This window comes from Bos taurus, chromosome 4 (genome assembly GCF_002263795.3).
Source record: "Bos taurus isolate L1 Dominette 01449 registration number 42190680 breed Hereford chromosome 4, ARS-UCD2.0, whole genome shotgun sequence".
Taxonomy (NCBI): domain Eukaryota; kingdom Metazoa; phylum Chordata; class Mammalia; order Artiodactyla; family Bovidae; genus Bos; species Bos taurus.
In genome coordinates, this window is record NC_037331.1 from 107,633,716 (window position 1) to 107,651,224 (window position 17,509).

At 45.6% G+C, this 17,509-nt stretch overlaps 1 protein-coding gene across 2 annotated transcripts in view; it reads left to right on the forward strand.

Moving 5' to 3' along the window:
- ARHGEF5 (Rho guanine nucleotide exchange factor 5) overlaps window positions 1–17,156 on the forward strand; it is a 30,649-nt gene extending 13,493 nt beyond the window's left edge. The window contains exons 6-15 of one of the 2 annotated variants that reach the window (XM_005205839.4): window positions 7,772–7,932; window positions 8,583–8,735; window positions 9,028–9,157; window positions 9,386–9,460; window positions 9,863–9,952; window positions 11,276–11,433; window positions 12,249–12,410; window positions 13,892–13,962; window positions 15,418–15,522; window positions 16,453–17,156. In XM_005205839.4, coding sequence (XP_005205896.1) covers window positions 7,772–7,932; window positions 8,583–8,735; window positions 9,028–9,157; window positions 9,386–9,460; window positions 9,863–9,952; window positions 11,276–11,433; window positions 12,249–12,410; window positions 13,892–13,962; window positions 15,418–15,522; window positions 16,453–16,610 — 1,263 coding nt within the window. In that variant the 3' untranslated portion in view covers window positions 16,611–17,156. The remainder of the gene's footprint in view (window positions 1–7,771; window positions 7,933–8,582; window positions 8,736–9,027; window positions 9,158–9,385; window positions 9,461–9,862; window positions 9,953–11,275; window positions 11,434–12,248; window positions 12,411–13,891; window positions 13,963–15,417; window positions 15,523–16,452) is intronic. The other variant, NM_001110075.2, reaches the window with a different exon arrangement.
- The last annotated feature ends 353 nt before the right edge of the window (window positions 17,157–17,509 follow it).

The window sequence follows — 17,509 nt, forward strand, 5'->3', positions numbered from 1 at the left end:
GCTAGCCCAATACTTGATCTTTCCAAGCTTCTGTTTCGTTTGTAAAACTTGGTTGCAAAGAATTTCTGGGAGAATCAGAATTCTAAATTCTATTTACAGTATTTATAGCAGTACGATTTACAATGGCCAAGACATGGAAGCAACCTACATGTCCATTAACAAATGAAGGGCTAAAGAAGATGTGGTGTGTATACAAACATACTCACAGACATAGAAAACAAATTTATAGTTACCAAGAAAGAGTATAAATTAGGAGCTTGGGTTTAGTAGATGCACACTACTATATATAAAGTTATAAACAAGGACTAACTGTGTATCGGGGACTATATTCAATATTTTGTAATAACCTATAATGGAAAAGAATCTGTAAAAGAATATATAGGTGTGTATGCATATGTATGTATCAGTCAGTTCAGTTCAGTCGCTCAGTCATGTCTGACTCTTTGCAACCCCATGGACTGCAGCATGCCAGGCCTCCCTGTCCATCAACAACTCCTGGAGTTTATCCAAACTCATGTCCATTGAGTCGATGATGCCATCCAACCATCTCATCCTCTATCGTCCCCTTCTCCTCCTGCTCCCAATCCCTCCTAGCATCAGTGTCTTTTCGAATGAGTCAGCTCTTCGCATTAGGTGGCCAAAGTATTGGAGTTTCAGCTTCAGCATCAGTCCTTCCAATGAACACCCAGGACTGATCTTCTTTAGGATGGACTGGTTGGATCTCCTTGCAGTCCAGGGCACTCTCAAGAGTCTTCTCCAACACCACAGTTCAAAAGCATCAATTTTTCAGTGCTTAGCTTTCTTTATAGTCCAATTCTCACATCCATTCATGACTACTGGAAAAACCATAGCCTTGACTAGACGGACCTTTGTTGGCAAAGTAATGTCTCTGCTTTTTAATATGCTGTCTAGTTTTCATTCCAATCCCAAAGAAAGGCAATGCCAAAGAATGCTCAAACTACCACACAATTGCACTCATCTCACATGCTAGTAAAGTGATGCTCAAAATTCTCCAAGCCAGGCTTCAGCAATACTTGAACCGAGAACTTCCTGATGTTCAAGCTGGTTTTAGAAAATGCAGAGGAACCAGAGATCAAATTGCAAACATCCGCTGGATTATGGAAAAAGCAAGAAAGTTCCAGAAAAACATCTATTTCTGTTTTATTGACTATGCCAAAGCCTTTGTGTGGATCACAATAAACTGTGGAAAATTCTCAGAGATGGGAATACCAGACCACTTGACCTGCCTCTTGAGAAACCTATATGCAGGTCAGGAAGCAACAGTTAGAACTGGACATGGAACAACAGACTGGTTCCAAATAGGAAAAGGAGTACGTCAAGGCTGTATATTGTCACCCTGCTGGTTTAACTTATATGCAGAGTACATCATGAGAAATGCTGGACTGGAAGAAGCACAAGCTGGAATCAAGATTGCCAGGAGAAATATCAATAACCTCAGATATGCAGATGACACCACGCTTATGGCAGAAAGTGAAGAGGAACTCAAAAGCCTCTTGATGAAAGTGAAAGTGGAGAGTGAAAAAGTTGGCTTAAAGCTCAACATTCAGAAAACTAAGATTATGGCATCTGGTCCCATCACTTCATGGGAAATAAATGGGGAAACAGTGAAAACAGTGTCAGACTTTATTTTTTGGGGCTCCAAAATCACTGTAGATGGTGACTGCAGCCATGAAATTAAAAGACGCTTACTCCTTGGAAGGAAAGTTATGACCAACCTAGATAGCATATTCAAAAGCAGAGATGTTACTTTGCCAACAAAGGTCCGTCTAGTCAAGGCTATGGTTTTTCCAGTGGTCATGTATGGATGTGAGAGTTGGACTGTGAAGAAGGCTGAGTGCCGAAGAATTGATGCTTTTGAACTGCGGTGTTGGAGAAGACTCTTGAGAGTCCATTGGAGTGCAAGGAGATCCAACCAGTCCATTCTAAAGGAGATCAGCCCTGGGATTTCTTTGGAAGGAATGATGCTAAAGCTGAAACTCCAGTACTTTGGCCACCTCATGCAAAGAGTTGACTCATTGGAAAAGACTCTGATGCTGGGAGGGATTGTGGGCAGGAGGAGAAGGGGACGACAGAGGATGAGATGGCTGGATGGCATCACTGACTCAATGGACGTGAGTCTGGGTGAACTCCGGGAGTTGGTGATGGACAGGGACGGCTGGTGTGCTGCGATTCATGGGGTTGCAAAGAGTTGGACACAACTGATCAACTGAACTGAACTGAACTGAGGTTGGTCATAACTTTCCTTCCAAGGAGTAAGTGTCTTTTAATTTCATGGCTGCAGTCACCATCTGCAGTGATTTTGGAGCCCAGAAACATAAAGTCGGCCACTGTTTCCCCATCTATTTGCCATGAAGTGATGGGACCTGATGCCATGATCTTAGTTTTCTGAATGTTGAGCTTTAAGCCAACTATTTCAGTCTCCTCTTTCACTTTCATCAAAAGGCTTTTTGGTTCCTCCTCACTATCTACCATAAGGGTGGTGTCATCTGCGTATCTGAGGTTATTGATATTTCTCCCGGCTATCTTGACTCCAGCTGTGCTTCTTCCAGTCCAGCATTTCTCATGATGTACTCTGCATATAAGTTAAATAAGCAGGGTGACAATATATAGCCTTGACATACTACTTTTCCTATGTGGAACCAGTCTGTTGTTCCATGTCCAGTTCTAACTGTTACTTCCTGACCTGCATACATATTTCTCAGGAGGCAGGTCAGGTGGTCTGATAGTCCCATTTCTTTGAGAATTTTCCACAGTTTATTGTGATCCACACAGTCAAAGGCTTTGGCATAGTCAATAAAGCAGAAATATGTATGTATATACATATGTATTTTGCATGTGTATATATATGTGTGTGTAACTGAATTCTGTACTCTGCTATACACTTGAAACATTGTAAATCAACTATACTTCAATTGAAAAATAATTTTTAAAAAGTTCCTAGTGCATAGTAGTCAGTCAAAAAATGTTTGTCTCTCTTTTTATTGAAGTATAAATGATTTACAGTATTATATTAGTGGTTTAGTATTTTTATAGGTTATTTTTTATTTAAAGTTATAAGAAAATAATGGCTATATTTCCTTGTGCTGTGCAATATATCCTGTTGCTTATTTATTTTATACATAATAGTGTTTACCTCTTAATCTCAAAGGCTTATCTCGCCCTTCTCCTCTTCCTTATCCGCACTGGTGATCCTAGTTGTTCTCATATATGCGAGTCTGTTTCTTTTTTATTATATACATATATTTGTTTTATTTTTAGGTTCCACATACAGTAGTCTACAGAACATAGACTATTTGTTTTTCTCTTTCTAACTTATTTCACTAAGCATAATACTCTTTCCATCCATGTTGTTGGAAATGGCATGATTTCATTATTTTTATGGCCAAGTAATATTCCATTGTGTGTGTGTGTGTGTGTGTGTGTGTATTTGTATGTATGTATGTATACTACATCTTCTTTATCCATTCATCTGTTGATAGACACTTAGGTTGTTTTGATATCTTGGCTCTTGTAAATAGAGCTGGTATGAACATTGGGGTACATTAATCTTTTTGAATTAGTGTTTTCATTTTCTTTGATATATACCCAGGAGTGGAATTCCTGAATCATATGTTAGTTCTATTTTTAGTTTTTTGAGATACTACCATAATGTTTTCCATAGTGACTGCACCTATTTACAATCTCAGCAACACTGTGCTAGGATTCTCTTTTCTTCAAATCTTTGCCAATAATTGTTATTTGTAGACCTTTAGATGATGGCCATTTGACAGGTGTGAGGTGATTTCTTATAATGTTGATTGCCATTTCTCTGATGATTAGCAGTGTTAAGCATTTCTTCATGTGCCTGTTGGCTATCTGTATATCTTCTTTGGAGAAATGTCTATTCAGGTCATCTGTCTATTTTTTAATCAGGTTGTTTGCTTTTTTGGTATTGAGTTTTATGAGCTGTTTATATACTTTGGGTGTTAAGCCACTGTCAATCACATAATTTGCAATAGGTTGTCTTTTTGTTTGTCAGTGGTTTCATTTGCTATGCCAAAGGTTTTAGGTTTAATTAGGCCTCATTTGTTTATCTTTGCTTTTATTTATTTTGCCTTAGGTGACAGATCCAAAAACATATTGCTACAATTTATGTCAAAGAGTGTTCTGCCTATGTTTTTTAGGCATTTTTTGGTTTCTGGTCTTACATTTAGGTCTTTAATTCATTTTGAGTTGGTATATAATGTAATCCCTATCAAGAGACCCATGACATTTTTCACAGAACTAGAATAAATAACGCTAAAATTTATTTTTTATAGTCTGTTCTATAGACTAAAATTTATGTGGAACCACAAAAGACCCCAAATTGCAAAGGAATTTTGAGGAAAAAAGAATAAGCTAGAGGTGTCATGCTCCTTGATTTCAGACTATCCTGCAAAGTTTCAGTAATCAGTATTGTACTGGCACTAAAACAGATACATAGATCAATGTAGAGTAGAGAGCCCAGAACTGAATGCATCCACTTATGGCCTATTTGTTGTTGCTGTTCAGTTGCTCAGTTGTGTTGGACTCTTTGTGACCCCATGGACTGCAGCCCACCAGGCCTCCCTGTCCATCACCATCTCCCTGAGTTTGCTCAGACTCATGTCCATTGAGTCAGTGATGCCATCCAAACATCTCATCCTGTTTTCCCCTTCTCCTCCTGCCTTCAATCTTTCCCAGCATCAGGGTCTTTTCCAATGAGTAGGCTCTTCACATCAGGTGGCCAAAGTATTGGGTTTTCAGCTTCAGCGTCAGTCCTTCCAATGAATATTCAGGACTGTTTCCCTTTAAGATTGACTGGTTTGATCTTCTTGCTGTCTAAGGGACTCTCAAGAGTCTTCTCCAACACCACAGTTCAAAAGCATCAATTCCTCGGTGTTCAACCTTCTTTATGGTCCAACTCTCACATCCATACATGACTGTTGGAGAAATCATACCTTTGACTAGACGGACCTTTGTCAGCAAAGTGACGTCTCTGCTTTTTTATACACCGTCTACCTTTGTCATAGCTTTTCTTCCAAGGAGCAAGCACCTTTTAATTTCATGGCTGTAGTCATCATCTGCAGTAATTTTGGAGCCCAAGAAAATAAAGTCTGTCACTGTTTTCCTTTATTTTATGGTCTATTAATCTATTACAAAGGAGGCGAGTCTATGTAATGGAGTTAAAGACATAAGTGGTGTCTTCACAAGTGATGCTAGGAAAACTGGACAGCTCCACGTAAAAGAATGAGCTTAGAACATTTCCTGACACTATATACAAAATATGTACTGTTTAGTTTCAAGTCAAACTGACCTGAGTTTGAATCCTATATTTACCATTTACTAGCAGAAGGCGATGGCACCCCACTCCAGTACTCTTGCCTGGAAAATCCCATGGACAGAGGAGCCTGGTGGGCTGCAATCCATGGGGTCGCTAAGAGTCGGACATGACTGAGCGACTTCACTTTCACTTTTCACTTTCATGCATTGGAGAAGGAAATGGCAGCCCACTCCAGTGTTCTTGCCTGGAGAATCCCAGGGACGGGGAAGCCTGGTGGGCTGCCGTCTCTGGGGTCGCACAGAGTCGGACACGACCGAAGCGACTTAGCAGCAGCAGCAGCAGCAGTAGCAGCAGTATAACCTCAAGTTATATAATGAGTAAATCTGTTTCCTCATCTAAAAATCAAGGATGATAATGACTACTTTGAAGAGTTGCTGAATGGTTTAAGTGAAAGAGTGCTCATATAACCCTGAGCATGGTGTCTGGTACATTGTTGTTGTTTAGTCACCAAGCTGTATCCAACTCTTTGCAAGTCCATGGACTGTAGCCTGCCAGGCTCCTCTGTGCATGGTGTTTCCCAGGCCAAAATACTGGAGTGTTCCTTCTCCAGGGGATCGTCCCAACACAGGGATCGAAACCCGCATCTCCTGCATTGGCAGGTGGGTTTTTAAACCCTGAGTCACCAGAGAAGCCCATCTGGTACATAGTTTGATGCATGTTAGTACCATAGTCTTCCCCCTATGTGGGAAGTGGGAAGGAGTAAAATTTTGGCTGTAAGGACTTATAACAACAGTGCTTTTACCAAGCTAAATAGGTAAACATTTTTAGGTTTTTTTGAAGCTCAGACCTGAGCGCCTTGTGCTGACCCCAACTTTTAAAGCATGCGGGAGATATTTAGAAAATCACTAGTTGGCCCATATGTGTGGGCCAATGAGTGGGCAGGTGATATGAACCCTATAGCTCTTTCACCAACACCAGAATTCAAGGAAGTCTGCCAGCATTCCTGGGCCAGCGCGGGCCTCACGTTTCTGAGAAGAAAAGCCTCTGTGCTTATACACATACATTCCTTTCCTGAATTAGCACTTCTGGGAAAAGGTGCTTTCACTGACTCCATTTCTTTTGCCTGTCACAATTTTTTTTTTTTTTTTTTTTTTGTGAGGAGGGGGCCACTGTATCAACACAGACGAGAAACCTGAGGTTCAGAGAGGTTAAATGAGCCACCCAAAGCCATATAATGAATGAGTGAATATTTGAGCCAGGATGCATGTGAAGTGCTGTGTGTGAGTGGCCTCCAGCCATGCCATTAGTTATCCACGTCATCTCCCAGGTGTGTGCGTGCCCTTTCTCTTTTCTGTCCATGCATCTGTCTTGAAGCTGCATGCTTGGGTGATGAACTTGAGCAGCCCAGCTAGAGAACAGGGCTGTGAGTCATTGTGCCTCCTGCTAGAACTTCCCAACAATTGGAATGTTTCCATTAAACCACAATTGCACCATCTAAACCTCAAATATCCTGCTTCCTTCCATTGCTCCTCAAACCCCAAGTTACCTTCATCACCTAAATCTATTCCTCTTCCAGAGATCTCTAGATCATTTAGGAACTCTATCACTCACCCAGTTGAAGTGTGTTAGTCTCTCAGTCATGTCCTACTCTTGGCAACCCCATGGACTGTAGCCCGCCAGGCTCCTCTGTCCATGGGACTTCCCAGACAAGAATACTGGAGTGGGTAGCCCTTTCCTTCTCCAGGGGATCTTCCTGACCCAGGGATCAAACCCAGGTCTTCTACATTGAAAAGAGATTCTTTACCCTCTGAGTCCCCAGGGAAGAAGCCCCAGTTACCAAACTCAAAAACAGGCATTAGCTGTGACTCTTCTTGTTCTTTTGGCCTCTGTTTCTAGCAGATAACCAGGTGCTTCCAAATCCCCCTCCTATATCATTATGAAATTGGCATATATCTCTCCATCCTCATGGCTCTTTAAGCCTTCATCTCTCCTCTGGAGTTACTATCACGGTTTCCTCATGTGTCTTTCTTGCCCCTTCTGATCTTTTCTCCATGGTGTACTCAGATATATCTTCATATAAAACAAATTAGACTAAGTTATCCCCCTACATAAAGGCTCTTTGCGTTTCCCCATTGTCATGTCTTACCTCGTTTAGACAATCCTCAGACCTCCTCACTGTTTGCCTGTCCAGCGTCCTCTCCTTTGATACCCTTGCTTTCACTGATACTCAGTGTATCTGAGTTTCCTGAAAGCCGCATTTTCTCTTCCACCTGAGAGTCTGCACATGTCTTTCACTCAGCTTCAAATGCTCTGTCTCTTGAGATCAGGTTGGATTCTGGTATTGACTGTGAACTCTAATAAGATGTGTCATGTGTACCGCTCTATCCCTAAAATATTACACAGTGGCTAACATGCGCCAGGGATTCAATAAATGTTTCTAATTAGTCTTCCTCCTCCCTAACCTCTTAGGCCAAATTTGAGCTGATTGTGTCAGAGGCCTCCTACCTGCGCAGTTTGCATATAGCTGTGGATCACTTCCAACATTCAGAGCAGCTCCGGGCCACCCTTTCCAACCAGGATCACCAATGGCTCTTCTCTCGTTTGCAGGATGTGCGTGACGTCAGCACCATGTGAGCATCCCCTTCTCCCAGAGACCACTCACTCAGCCTCATGCTCTTAGCCTGTAAACCTCTCATTGGGTTTTTCCATTTTCAGAGCCCTCTCATTGCTCCCTGCATGATTCCCAGAGGCTGTAGGGATAGGGAGAGCAAGGAGAGGAGAAGGAGTGCAGGTGGATGGGAACATTAATGGATAAATGAGTAAGAAATGCTCCCTGGATGGAGGTTTTGGATGTCCTGGGGGTGTGCACAGCATTGGAGATGAGGCGCCTGCGTATTCAGTCATGTCCAACTCTTTGCAACCCCATGGATTGTAGCCCACCAGGCTCCTCCGTCCATGGGATTTCCCAGGCAAGAATACTGGAGTGGGTAACCATTCCCTTCTCCAGGAGATGAGATGGGAAACAGCTGACAATCAGAAAATCAGAACCAGATGAAAAGAAGGACAAGACATGGACTATTAGAACCAGAGACTTAGATCAGGGGCAGAGTAGCAACAGAGAGAACCCTGGTGCGTGACAAGGACTCTAGAACTAAGGACAGTCAGTAGACGTTATTGATTGATGGAGAGAAGAAGTTCCAAGCTCAAGCTACAACAGGGGTCAGCCGACTCCTCACTTGAGACCCACAGGTCTCACGAGACTTGTTTCAACTCTGTGCAGGTTCCTTTCTGACCTGGAAGAGAACTTTGAGAACAACATCTTCACCTTCCAAGTGTGTGATGTGGTCCTGAACCATGCCCCCAACTTCCGTCGGGTCTACCTGCCTTATGTCACCAACCAGACCTACCAGGAACGCACCTTCCAAAGCCTGCTGTGAGACCTGCTCTCCCATTCGGTCCCCACAAGGGCCCTGCAGTGACCCCCAGTAGCCAGCCCAGCGTGCCACCCTGAGAGCACATGCTCTTGTGCCTACCCTGCGATTGCCCCCCCCCCCCACCTGACTTCCAGGATTCCCCCAGCCATCCCCCGTGGGTCTCCTCTGCATTGGGTCCCCACTGGTCTTTCTCTACCTACAGACGTTCCATTGAGCCCCTACGCCTCGTGCCTTCACTGTGTCCCGCATATGCCCTGTGCCCCTCCTCACCCAAGGCTCCCTGCCCTGCAGGAACAGCAACAGCAGTTTCCGAGAGGTCCTGGAGAAGCTGGAGAGTGCCCCCATCTGCCAGCGCCTTTCCCTCAAGTCCTTCCTGATTCTGCCTTTCCAGCGCATCACCCGTCTCAAGCTCCTGCTCCAGGTACTGCAAATCCCCCTTCAGCCCGCTCCCCTGAACCCAAAGGCTGGTCCCTCCTTGTGCCATGCTCCCACGCCTGGTAGACAGTGAGTCATCTCCCCACGGCCCCCTCCCTCCTTTCCCAGAAAGGTTGGCTGCTACAGTTTGGTTCCTGACCGTCTCCATTGACCTCTTCCTCCCCTTTGCCCATCCCTTTCTCCACCTGCCTCCTGCCTACGCCTTGTTCTATAGAACATTCTGAAGAGAACACAGCCCGGCTCCGCAGAGGAAGCAGAGGCCACGAAAGCACACCATGCCCTGGAGGAGGTAGGCGGCCACCATCCCTGCTCGGACTCCCTGATTGTCCTTCTCAGAGAAGTCTGCCCCTGCCCCGGCCCATGACACCAGGAGGCACAGATCCTGGCCAATGCAATCGCTCAGCTGCCTCACTGTACCCACCAAACCTCCAAGCATTCACGCCTGCCAGCTGCAAGGACAGTCCACACGGAGGGACAACCCCCAGTTTACATCTTCCTTTGACACAGCCAGGAATGTTCTAGCAGGTCTCCACAAAGTAGGCCATCATCCTTGCCCTGTCTTTGCTCAGTTCCAGGCCAGTAGAACGATGAGAGCTATCACAGCCAGTTTCCAGATTTCTTGCAGGGGACTTCAAGCTAAAGCCTCTTAACATGGTTCTCTTCCTCTCTCCTTGCCCTGCTAAACACACAGCTGATCCGAGACTGCAATAACAATGTCCAGAGGATGCGACGGACGGAGGAGCTGATCTACCTGAGCCAGAAGATTGAGTTTGAGTGCAAAGTAAGTTCGTCCCTCAGGTCCCCATGGGTCACCTTCTAACACAGAACCAGTCTCGCTCACAGTATCCCAGCCTGTAAGCTCCTTGCTGCACATCTTCTCTTCTGCCCTATTTCTGGAATACCCGCATGCCTACTTCTTTTTTTATATGTATAATTTATTTATTTTTAATTGAAGGATAATTGCTTTACAATATTGTGCTGGTTTCCACCAAGCATCAGCATGAATCAGCTGTAGGTATACATATGTTCCCTCCCTCTTCATTCTCCCTCCCCATCCCACCCTTCTAGGTTTTTACGGAGCCCTGGTTTGAATTCCCTGAGTCACACAGCAAAGTTCAATCTCCATGATAATATTGTTAAGGGGAAAATGGAAGATGCAACTGTATATGTATTGCAGTATCTTACTTTTGGTGAAAAAGTAGGATAAAAATCTATATGTATTTGCTTGTGTATTCATAAAGAAACTCTGGAAAGATAACTAAGAAATAAAGGACAGTGGTTACCGGACGGGGAGAGAGTACCTTTGACACCTGGGCAGAAGAGAGAGAACTTATCAATGTATACCTTTATAAGGATATACTTTTGGTAGTTGAATTATTCAGTATTTTATCACATCTCCATCTGGTCTAACCAAGGCAATATAAAATTGAATCCAGATATAGGGCTAAAATCTGGCATCCAAATCCAGATTTAAAATAGACATTCCACGTTCAAATTTCGATTCAGATACTATCCTTACCTCCCCAGAGGAGACGAAAATCCCTCATCTACATGTTCATCGGTGTCCAGCACCCTTAATGTTATGCAAATTCCAGGCAGACCCCACTGAGTTCTCTGTATTCTCATCCACATCTGTTTCTGACTGCTCCTCTCATGTCTCAGGTTATAATCAAAGAAAGAACAGACGTCAGAAGCACCCTAACCCTTAACTTCTACGAGACACATCATATACTGGTCTCAGCTCTGGGGCATCGTCCCCCCGTCCCAGTCAGATTCTCCCATCTCTTCTTCAGTTCTAGTTTCCACAGCTGAGCAGTCTCATGGAGTCACTCTCCTGGGTTGAACCTTAGGGCATCTTCCATTTGCATGAGCTGGGGACCTGGGAGCCACCCAGCAGTAGTCAGGAGACAGCGGCAGTCAGATGTTTCAGAGAGAAGCAGAATTTAAGTGGATGGGCTGTGAGCAAGGAGGAAGATGTGAAGGGATCACTGTCGGTGGTGGGACTTCAGAGGAAGAGGCATGGTGATGAAGGCTGGCCTGGGAGAAAGCCTCGTGCGTATCCTGTGTGTGACGCCACCTACTTTCTCTTTCCTGCTCCGTATAGATATTCCCGCTCATTTCACAATCGCGCTGGCTGGTGAAGAGTGGGGAGCTGACGGCCCTGGAGCTCAGCGTCTCCCAGGCGCTGCGGAGGAAGCTGACCACCCGCCCGGTCCACCTGCACCTCTTCAACGACTGTCTGTTGCTGTCTCGGCCCCGAGAGTCAGTGACTGGAATGGGAGGCCAGAACACGAGGGGGAAGTGGGATGAGGCGAGAGGGAAGGGCTAAAGGGGACAGAGCAGGGTCCTGGTCCTATAGAGGAACCTTCTCAATGGTTTGCCCCATGGAGTCCTGGTCATGACCTAGAGAAGAGGAAGAAAGATCCAAAGCCAAAGAGGGGGATCCCACTGAATTATATCCCAAGATCACCCAGGAGGACCTCGACCATGTTACAGGCATGACAAAATGCAGCGTATTAGGCTTTATCACTTTTTTGAATAAGTATGTTATCTCTGGGCTTCCCTGGTAGCTCGGATGGTAAAGAATCTGTCTGCAATGCAGGAGACCTGGGTTCGATCCCTGGGTCGGGAAGATTCCCTGGAGAAGGAAATGGCAACCCACTCCAGTATTCTTGCCTGGAGAATCCTCATGGACAGGGGAGCCTGGTGGGCTACAGCCCATAGGGTTGCAAAGAGTCAGACACGACTGAGCAACTAACACACATTCTGGGCTGAGCTCAGCCTACTAGCTTAGCAATACTTAGCCAGTTCCAGATCCTAACTCTGGTCCTTAGAAACTTTATATTGGTTCTGTTTCTTCAACTCGTTATAGTGGTGAACATCCATTGCCCTGGCTACGTAGTTTGCCAAGCCATTGACAGATCCCTTCCAGGGGCACGCTGACACCATCTTAGCATGAGGAGATGAGAATTTACAGGCTGAACATGCTAAGGACAGGGATTTTGAATTGTAAAGATAAGCGGGTGGATGAAGTCCAAGCACCCCAGCGTCAGGCTAAAAAGCCTTGTGTTTTTCAGGGGTAGCCGATTCCTGGTATTCGACCATGCTCCCTTCTCTGCCGTCCGTGGGGAAAAGTGTGAAATGAAGCTGCATGGAGCTCACAAAAACCTCTTCCGACTCTTCCTGCGGCGCAACGCCCAGGGCTCCCAGGCCGAGTTCCTCCTCCGCACAGAGACCCAGTGAGATGGGGCTGCTCAGGGGAGCTGTGGGGAGGGAAGGGGGAAGTCGGGCAAGGAAGAGGGATCAGGGCAGAAAACATATCCAGAAAACAGCTACAGCACCAGTCAGTCCGTTTTGGACCAGGGAGCATCTACAGACCAGCTAAACCCAAACTCCTAGAGCTGATAGATGACTTTGAGGAGCCTGGGGTGAGAGAAGGTGTTAAGTCGCTGTTACCGCCAAGGCTTAGCATCTGTTATGCTAAGAAGGACAAAGTGCATAATTGGTTTACTGACATCCACGACTGAATGTGTATGAGCCAGAAATTCCTCAGTGCCCATGGCTGGAGGGTGTATGCGTGAATAAGCCATGAATTAGATAAGCACTGGGTGCCTTTAGCTTTCTTTGCTGCCATCTTCCCACCCAGTCCTCTGTTGAACAGAAATTCATAGTGTTGAGAACTATGATTGGCTCATCTCTTTAATAATAATAATATTAATAAAATATATTCACCCATGCCTGCAGTGCAAAGAGTATTCAAAATAATGTCTCAAAGTCTGGTACATAGTACCTACCATAATGAACAGTTGTAGCTATTACAGCTGTTACAGAAGATATAAGAAACCTCCTCTTTGAAACGTTTGACCTGACACCTAGTGGTCCGAGGGTCCTCACGTTGTAGATGCTTTACGATTTTGTCCCATTGGAAGACACTTCAGGGTAGGATCAGTAATGCCTACCCTCACTTACAGGACAGAGGGGCTGTACAGGTGCAAAATATCACCAAAGCCAGATCATCGGATACAGACTCACATTCTTTGTCTAGTACTTTGGGTAGCATCTTCCTGGAACAGTGATAGTGTCAGCTCTCAGTTACTCCAGCGTGGTTGGAGGCAGAGGCTCAGATAGTACAGAAACCTTCAGATAATTACAGAATTAGGCTCAGATCATATTGGGTTGGCCACAAAGTTCGTTTGGAGTTTTCTATAACATGGAAAAACCCGAACAATCTTTTTGACCAACCCATTATTACATGACCAAAAAAAAAGGTAGATACAGCTACCTGACCCAGTTATGATTACAGAATAATTTCGTCTCTGAGATCTTGACTGAAGGAAGGTGGGCAGAGTGTCAAAAAGTATGCAGAGTGGCAGAGGGAAGCTCAACTGAGCTGAACATTTCACTCAGTAGACTTCCCCAAATGGAAAATCTACATACACACAATTGACATTGACTTTATACCTCTACTTGAAAGACACAAGATGTCCTTAAGCGGGTAAGCTTGGAAAAAGAAAGAGAAAGAGAAATGGTGACAAGACACATGAAAGTGTAATTCATGATCTGGTCAAATTTCCATCCCAGCAGAGCCCCACTGATTTTTGTCCTGGATATTGCTGAACTAGACAAGTCTTTCCCACGGTCCCTCCACTTCCCCATCACCTGCCCCTGTCCTGTACCCCCAGAGCTGCTGCTGAAGCATGCCCCTGCTTTGTTTTCTCAGAAGTGAAAAGCTTCGCTGGATCTCAGCCTTGGCTATGCCGAGGGAGGAGTTGGACCTTCTGGAGTGTTACGGTGGGTTAGAGTCCAAGAGAGAGGGAGGGGTGGTCAGAAGTCTGCTGTGGATGCAGTTTAGGAGGCTGGGTGGTACCAAGAGGCATCTGCTTAAAACTGCTCATGGCCGTGGCAGTGCCCCACCCCACCCCCCATACACTCCTTGTCTTGGACAGTAGTTCACTCGTTTTGAATATTCATCCCTTTAAGTCTATCCTGCTACTTGTTTGCCTAAATTTCACTGACTTGAAGGTCTTGGGGAAATAGGGGGAGAAAGTCCATGTGGAGTGGGGTTTGGGGGGTATAGCAATATAGTAGATATGTCCTGAGCACCCCTCCCCTGTACAGGATGACCTGAGACCCTGCCTCTACCCTAGGCTTCCAGGCACCCCCAGGCACCCGCAGACCCACTCATTAGGAAGTGTCTGTGTTAAGCCTCATATTTGTCCTCCAGCAAGTACTCTAATTTACATCCAGAGAGGAACTGAACTCAAAGGAACACTGAGCTTTTAGTGACTCCAAAGAACAAACAAATACAGGGCACTTTGGGAAAGGATGTAGGAGAACTAGGATATAAATGGAGTTCTGTTCAGTGTGCAATCCATCTGCTGCACTTCACTTTCTCAGAAGAGAAAGAAAACAAGACAATTCTTGCTGCATCGCTGTGATCTTGTGAATGGGAGATACAGACAAGCTAAGTACAGGTAACAGTGCATGGTCTATTTAGTCTCTAAGAGAACCAGTGCAGTGTGGTAAAGTGTAAAGAGCTATAAACCCATGTAAGATAGAAGACTGTGGGTCAGGCATACTCTGGGGCTTCTCAATTCTGAACTTCAAAACTTTGGAAATTTCCCCTGGATCACAAAACCACAGAAAATCCAGAATGTCCTTGAGTCATCTTGATCAGCTCAGTCATTTATAGAAAAGGAAACCAAAACGAGAGGGCATGCGGTGCTTAGATTATACCAGGAAGCCCACTGGATAAGTCTCATTTAGTCCCACAACATGTACCATGGAGAAGAATGAAAAATGAGTCTCAGAGTTTACAATGGAGTTGGAGAGGCAGAACACAAACTTGGAACAATTAGGTAAAAGATAAATGGTTTGTCGTAGACAGTTTTACAGGAGTTCAGAATCCAATGCAGATGAAAGACACAGGGAGGATTTCAGTGCTTAGCAGAATCTCAGTTCTTTGTAACAGTGGTTATTAAAAGGCGGTCACAACCTGTTTCTCAACTCATCTTTACTAGAGAGAATCTTTGATTCATTTCAGTGATGGCATTTCTATCTCTTAATCACCCATCTCATTCCCTGGGAGAAGATGGAGACTTTTCCAATTGTCTCTCTGTGTGTAACTTTCAACAGTTTAAACTCTCTCTCCTCCTCCAAGTCCTCTCAAGCTACCACCCCTGCAGGTCCTCCTTCACGTTCTAGTTCCTGCCTTTCCTTACCCCTCTCACGGTCTTCTCTTCCAAGACTCCCCACAAGTGCAGTGCCTTAGAGCCTACAAACCCCGAGAGAATGACGAGTTGGCGCTCGAGAAGGCAGACGTGGTGATGGTGACCCAGCAGAGCAGTGATGGTAAGAGAGGAATCCACAGGGGACAGGCTGGGTATGGAAAGTGGGATGGTGTGGGTGGACGGCCTCATTTCCTAGGGCTGCTCTAACAAAGTGCCACAAGTTGGGTGGCTTAAATGGGTAGAAATGTATCCTCTCATGGTTCTGGAGGCCAGAAGTCCAGAGTCAAAGTGCTGGGCGGGCCGTGCTCCCTCTGAAGACTAGGAAAAGGTCTTCCCTTGCTTCTTCCAGATTTGGTGGCCCCAGCTGGCTTGGCTTTTGGCAGTATCAGTCCAAGCTCTATTTCTTCCTTCTGTGTGTGTGTAGGTGTCCGAATTTCCCTCTTTTAATAAAGATACCAATTAGATTGGGCTTCCCAGGTGGCTCAGCAGTAAAGAATCCACCTGCCAATGCAGGAGACCTGGGTTCGATCCCTGGGTTGGGAAGATCCCCTGGAGAAGGCAGTGTCAAGCTACTCCAGTATTCTTGCCTGGAGAATCCTCATGGACAGAGGGGCCTGGCAGGCTACAGTCCATGAGGTCACAAAAGAGTCGGACACAGTTAGCAACTAAACAACAACAACCAATTATACTGAATGAACAGCACACTCTGCTCAGGTATGACGTCATCTTAACCTCACTAATAATACCTGCCACAACTCTGCTCCCAAATAAGACTGCATTCTGAGGCTCTTGAGCTTAGCACTTCAACATATATTTTGGGGAAATACAGCTCACCCATAAGAGTGGAGAAGGCTCAGAGGTGGGCAGCTATAGACTGTATCAGACCTAGAGCAGCCGGGGCGAGTACACTGGGAGGCTGAATTCCCCATGCTGGGGACTCTCCAGTTCCTTTAGCCTTCAATTCACAAGTGTGTCCAGGAAGGAAGTCCGGGGGAAATTACTGTGAGTCTTTTGCAGGTAATTCTTCTTCCCACCCACCCTATGCCCATAGGCTGGCTGGAAGGCGTGAGACTGTCCGATGGGGAGCAAGGCTGGTTCCCTCTACAACAAGTAGAGTTCATCTCCAACCCAGAGGTCCGCGCACGGAACCTGAAGGAAGCCCACCGAGTCAAGACTGCCAAGCTACAGCTGGTGGAGCAGCAGACCTAGCCGTTTTCTGGGAGGAAACCCCCGAGCTTAAGGACGAGATGTTCCTGGACAGGGCTGGCCCAGGACACGGTGGTGGAGGCCTTCTGTGCATCAGGAACTAGGCCTTCTAAAGCCCAAGGACAACACCCAGCTGCCAGGAGCTAGTCCCAAGCCTCCTCTTTTTTTGTGCTTTGTACTTGGTGCGGGGATTTTGAGGGACTTTGCACTGGACTCTGAGAACCTTTTCTCATAGAAAAAGGGATCCATGGGGCCTAAGCCAAGGAACTTTACTTCTCCTGCCCTGCAGCTAAACGCTTTCAGAGTACAGATTCAGAGCTGACCAGAGTTTCCGTCATGGCCGTATGTTAAACAGAATCTGGAGGGAGATGTTTAAGGAGGATGGACAAATCAGATGGGAGGGTTAACCCGGTGACCTTTTAAGGTATCTTCCAACCCTGGAGATATCCCGTAATTACTGGGCAAGGTCAGTGCCTGGGTCTCTGGGGTCTGTCGTCGGCTATGTGAGGTGATACGCTCTCACTCTAATAAAGTTGGCACTTCTCCGAGTGTTTTCTCCCCAGACTCCTGAGCATTGAGTGAGGTTCAGAACATGGGATCCCGTGGTTCAGATGTTATAAAAGGCCACGACGCTGACTGGGTTACGTCAGTGGCTGATTCTTTCTTTGACTGTGGAGAGTTTGGGGAATTTTTCTGCTTGTTATGGCCTCAGAGTTTGTATCAGAAAGTAGAATGAGTTGATGGGTGATGAAAACTCCAAACCTTTTTTTAACTGAACCCACAAGTTAAGGTCTAAGCTAGTTTCGGTGGATGTGGGACTGCGACTCAGACCCTCCATGATTTTATATTTTGACTTTAGATACTGGAAGGGTGTCATCACCGCTGCGTCAGCCTCTGTGTGA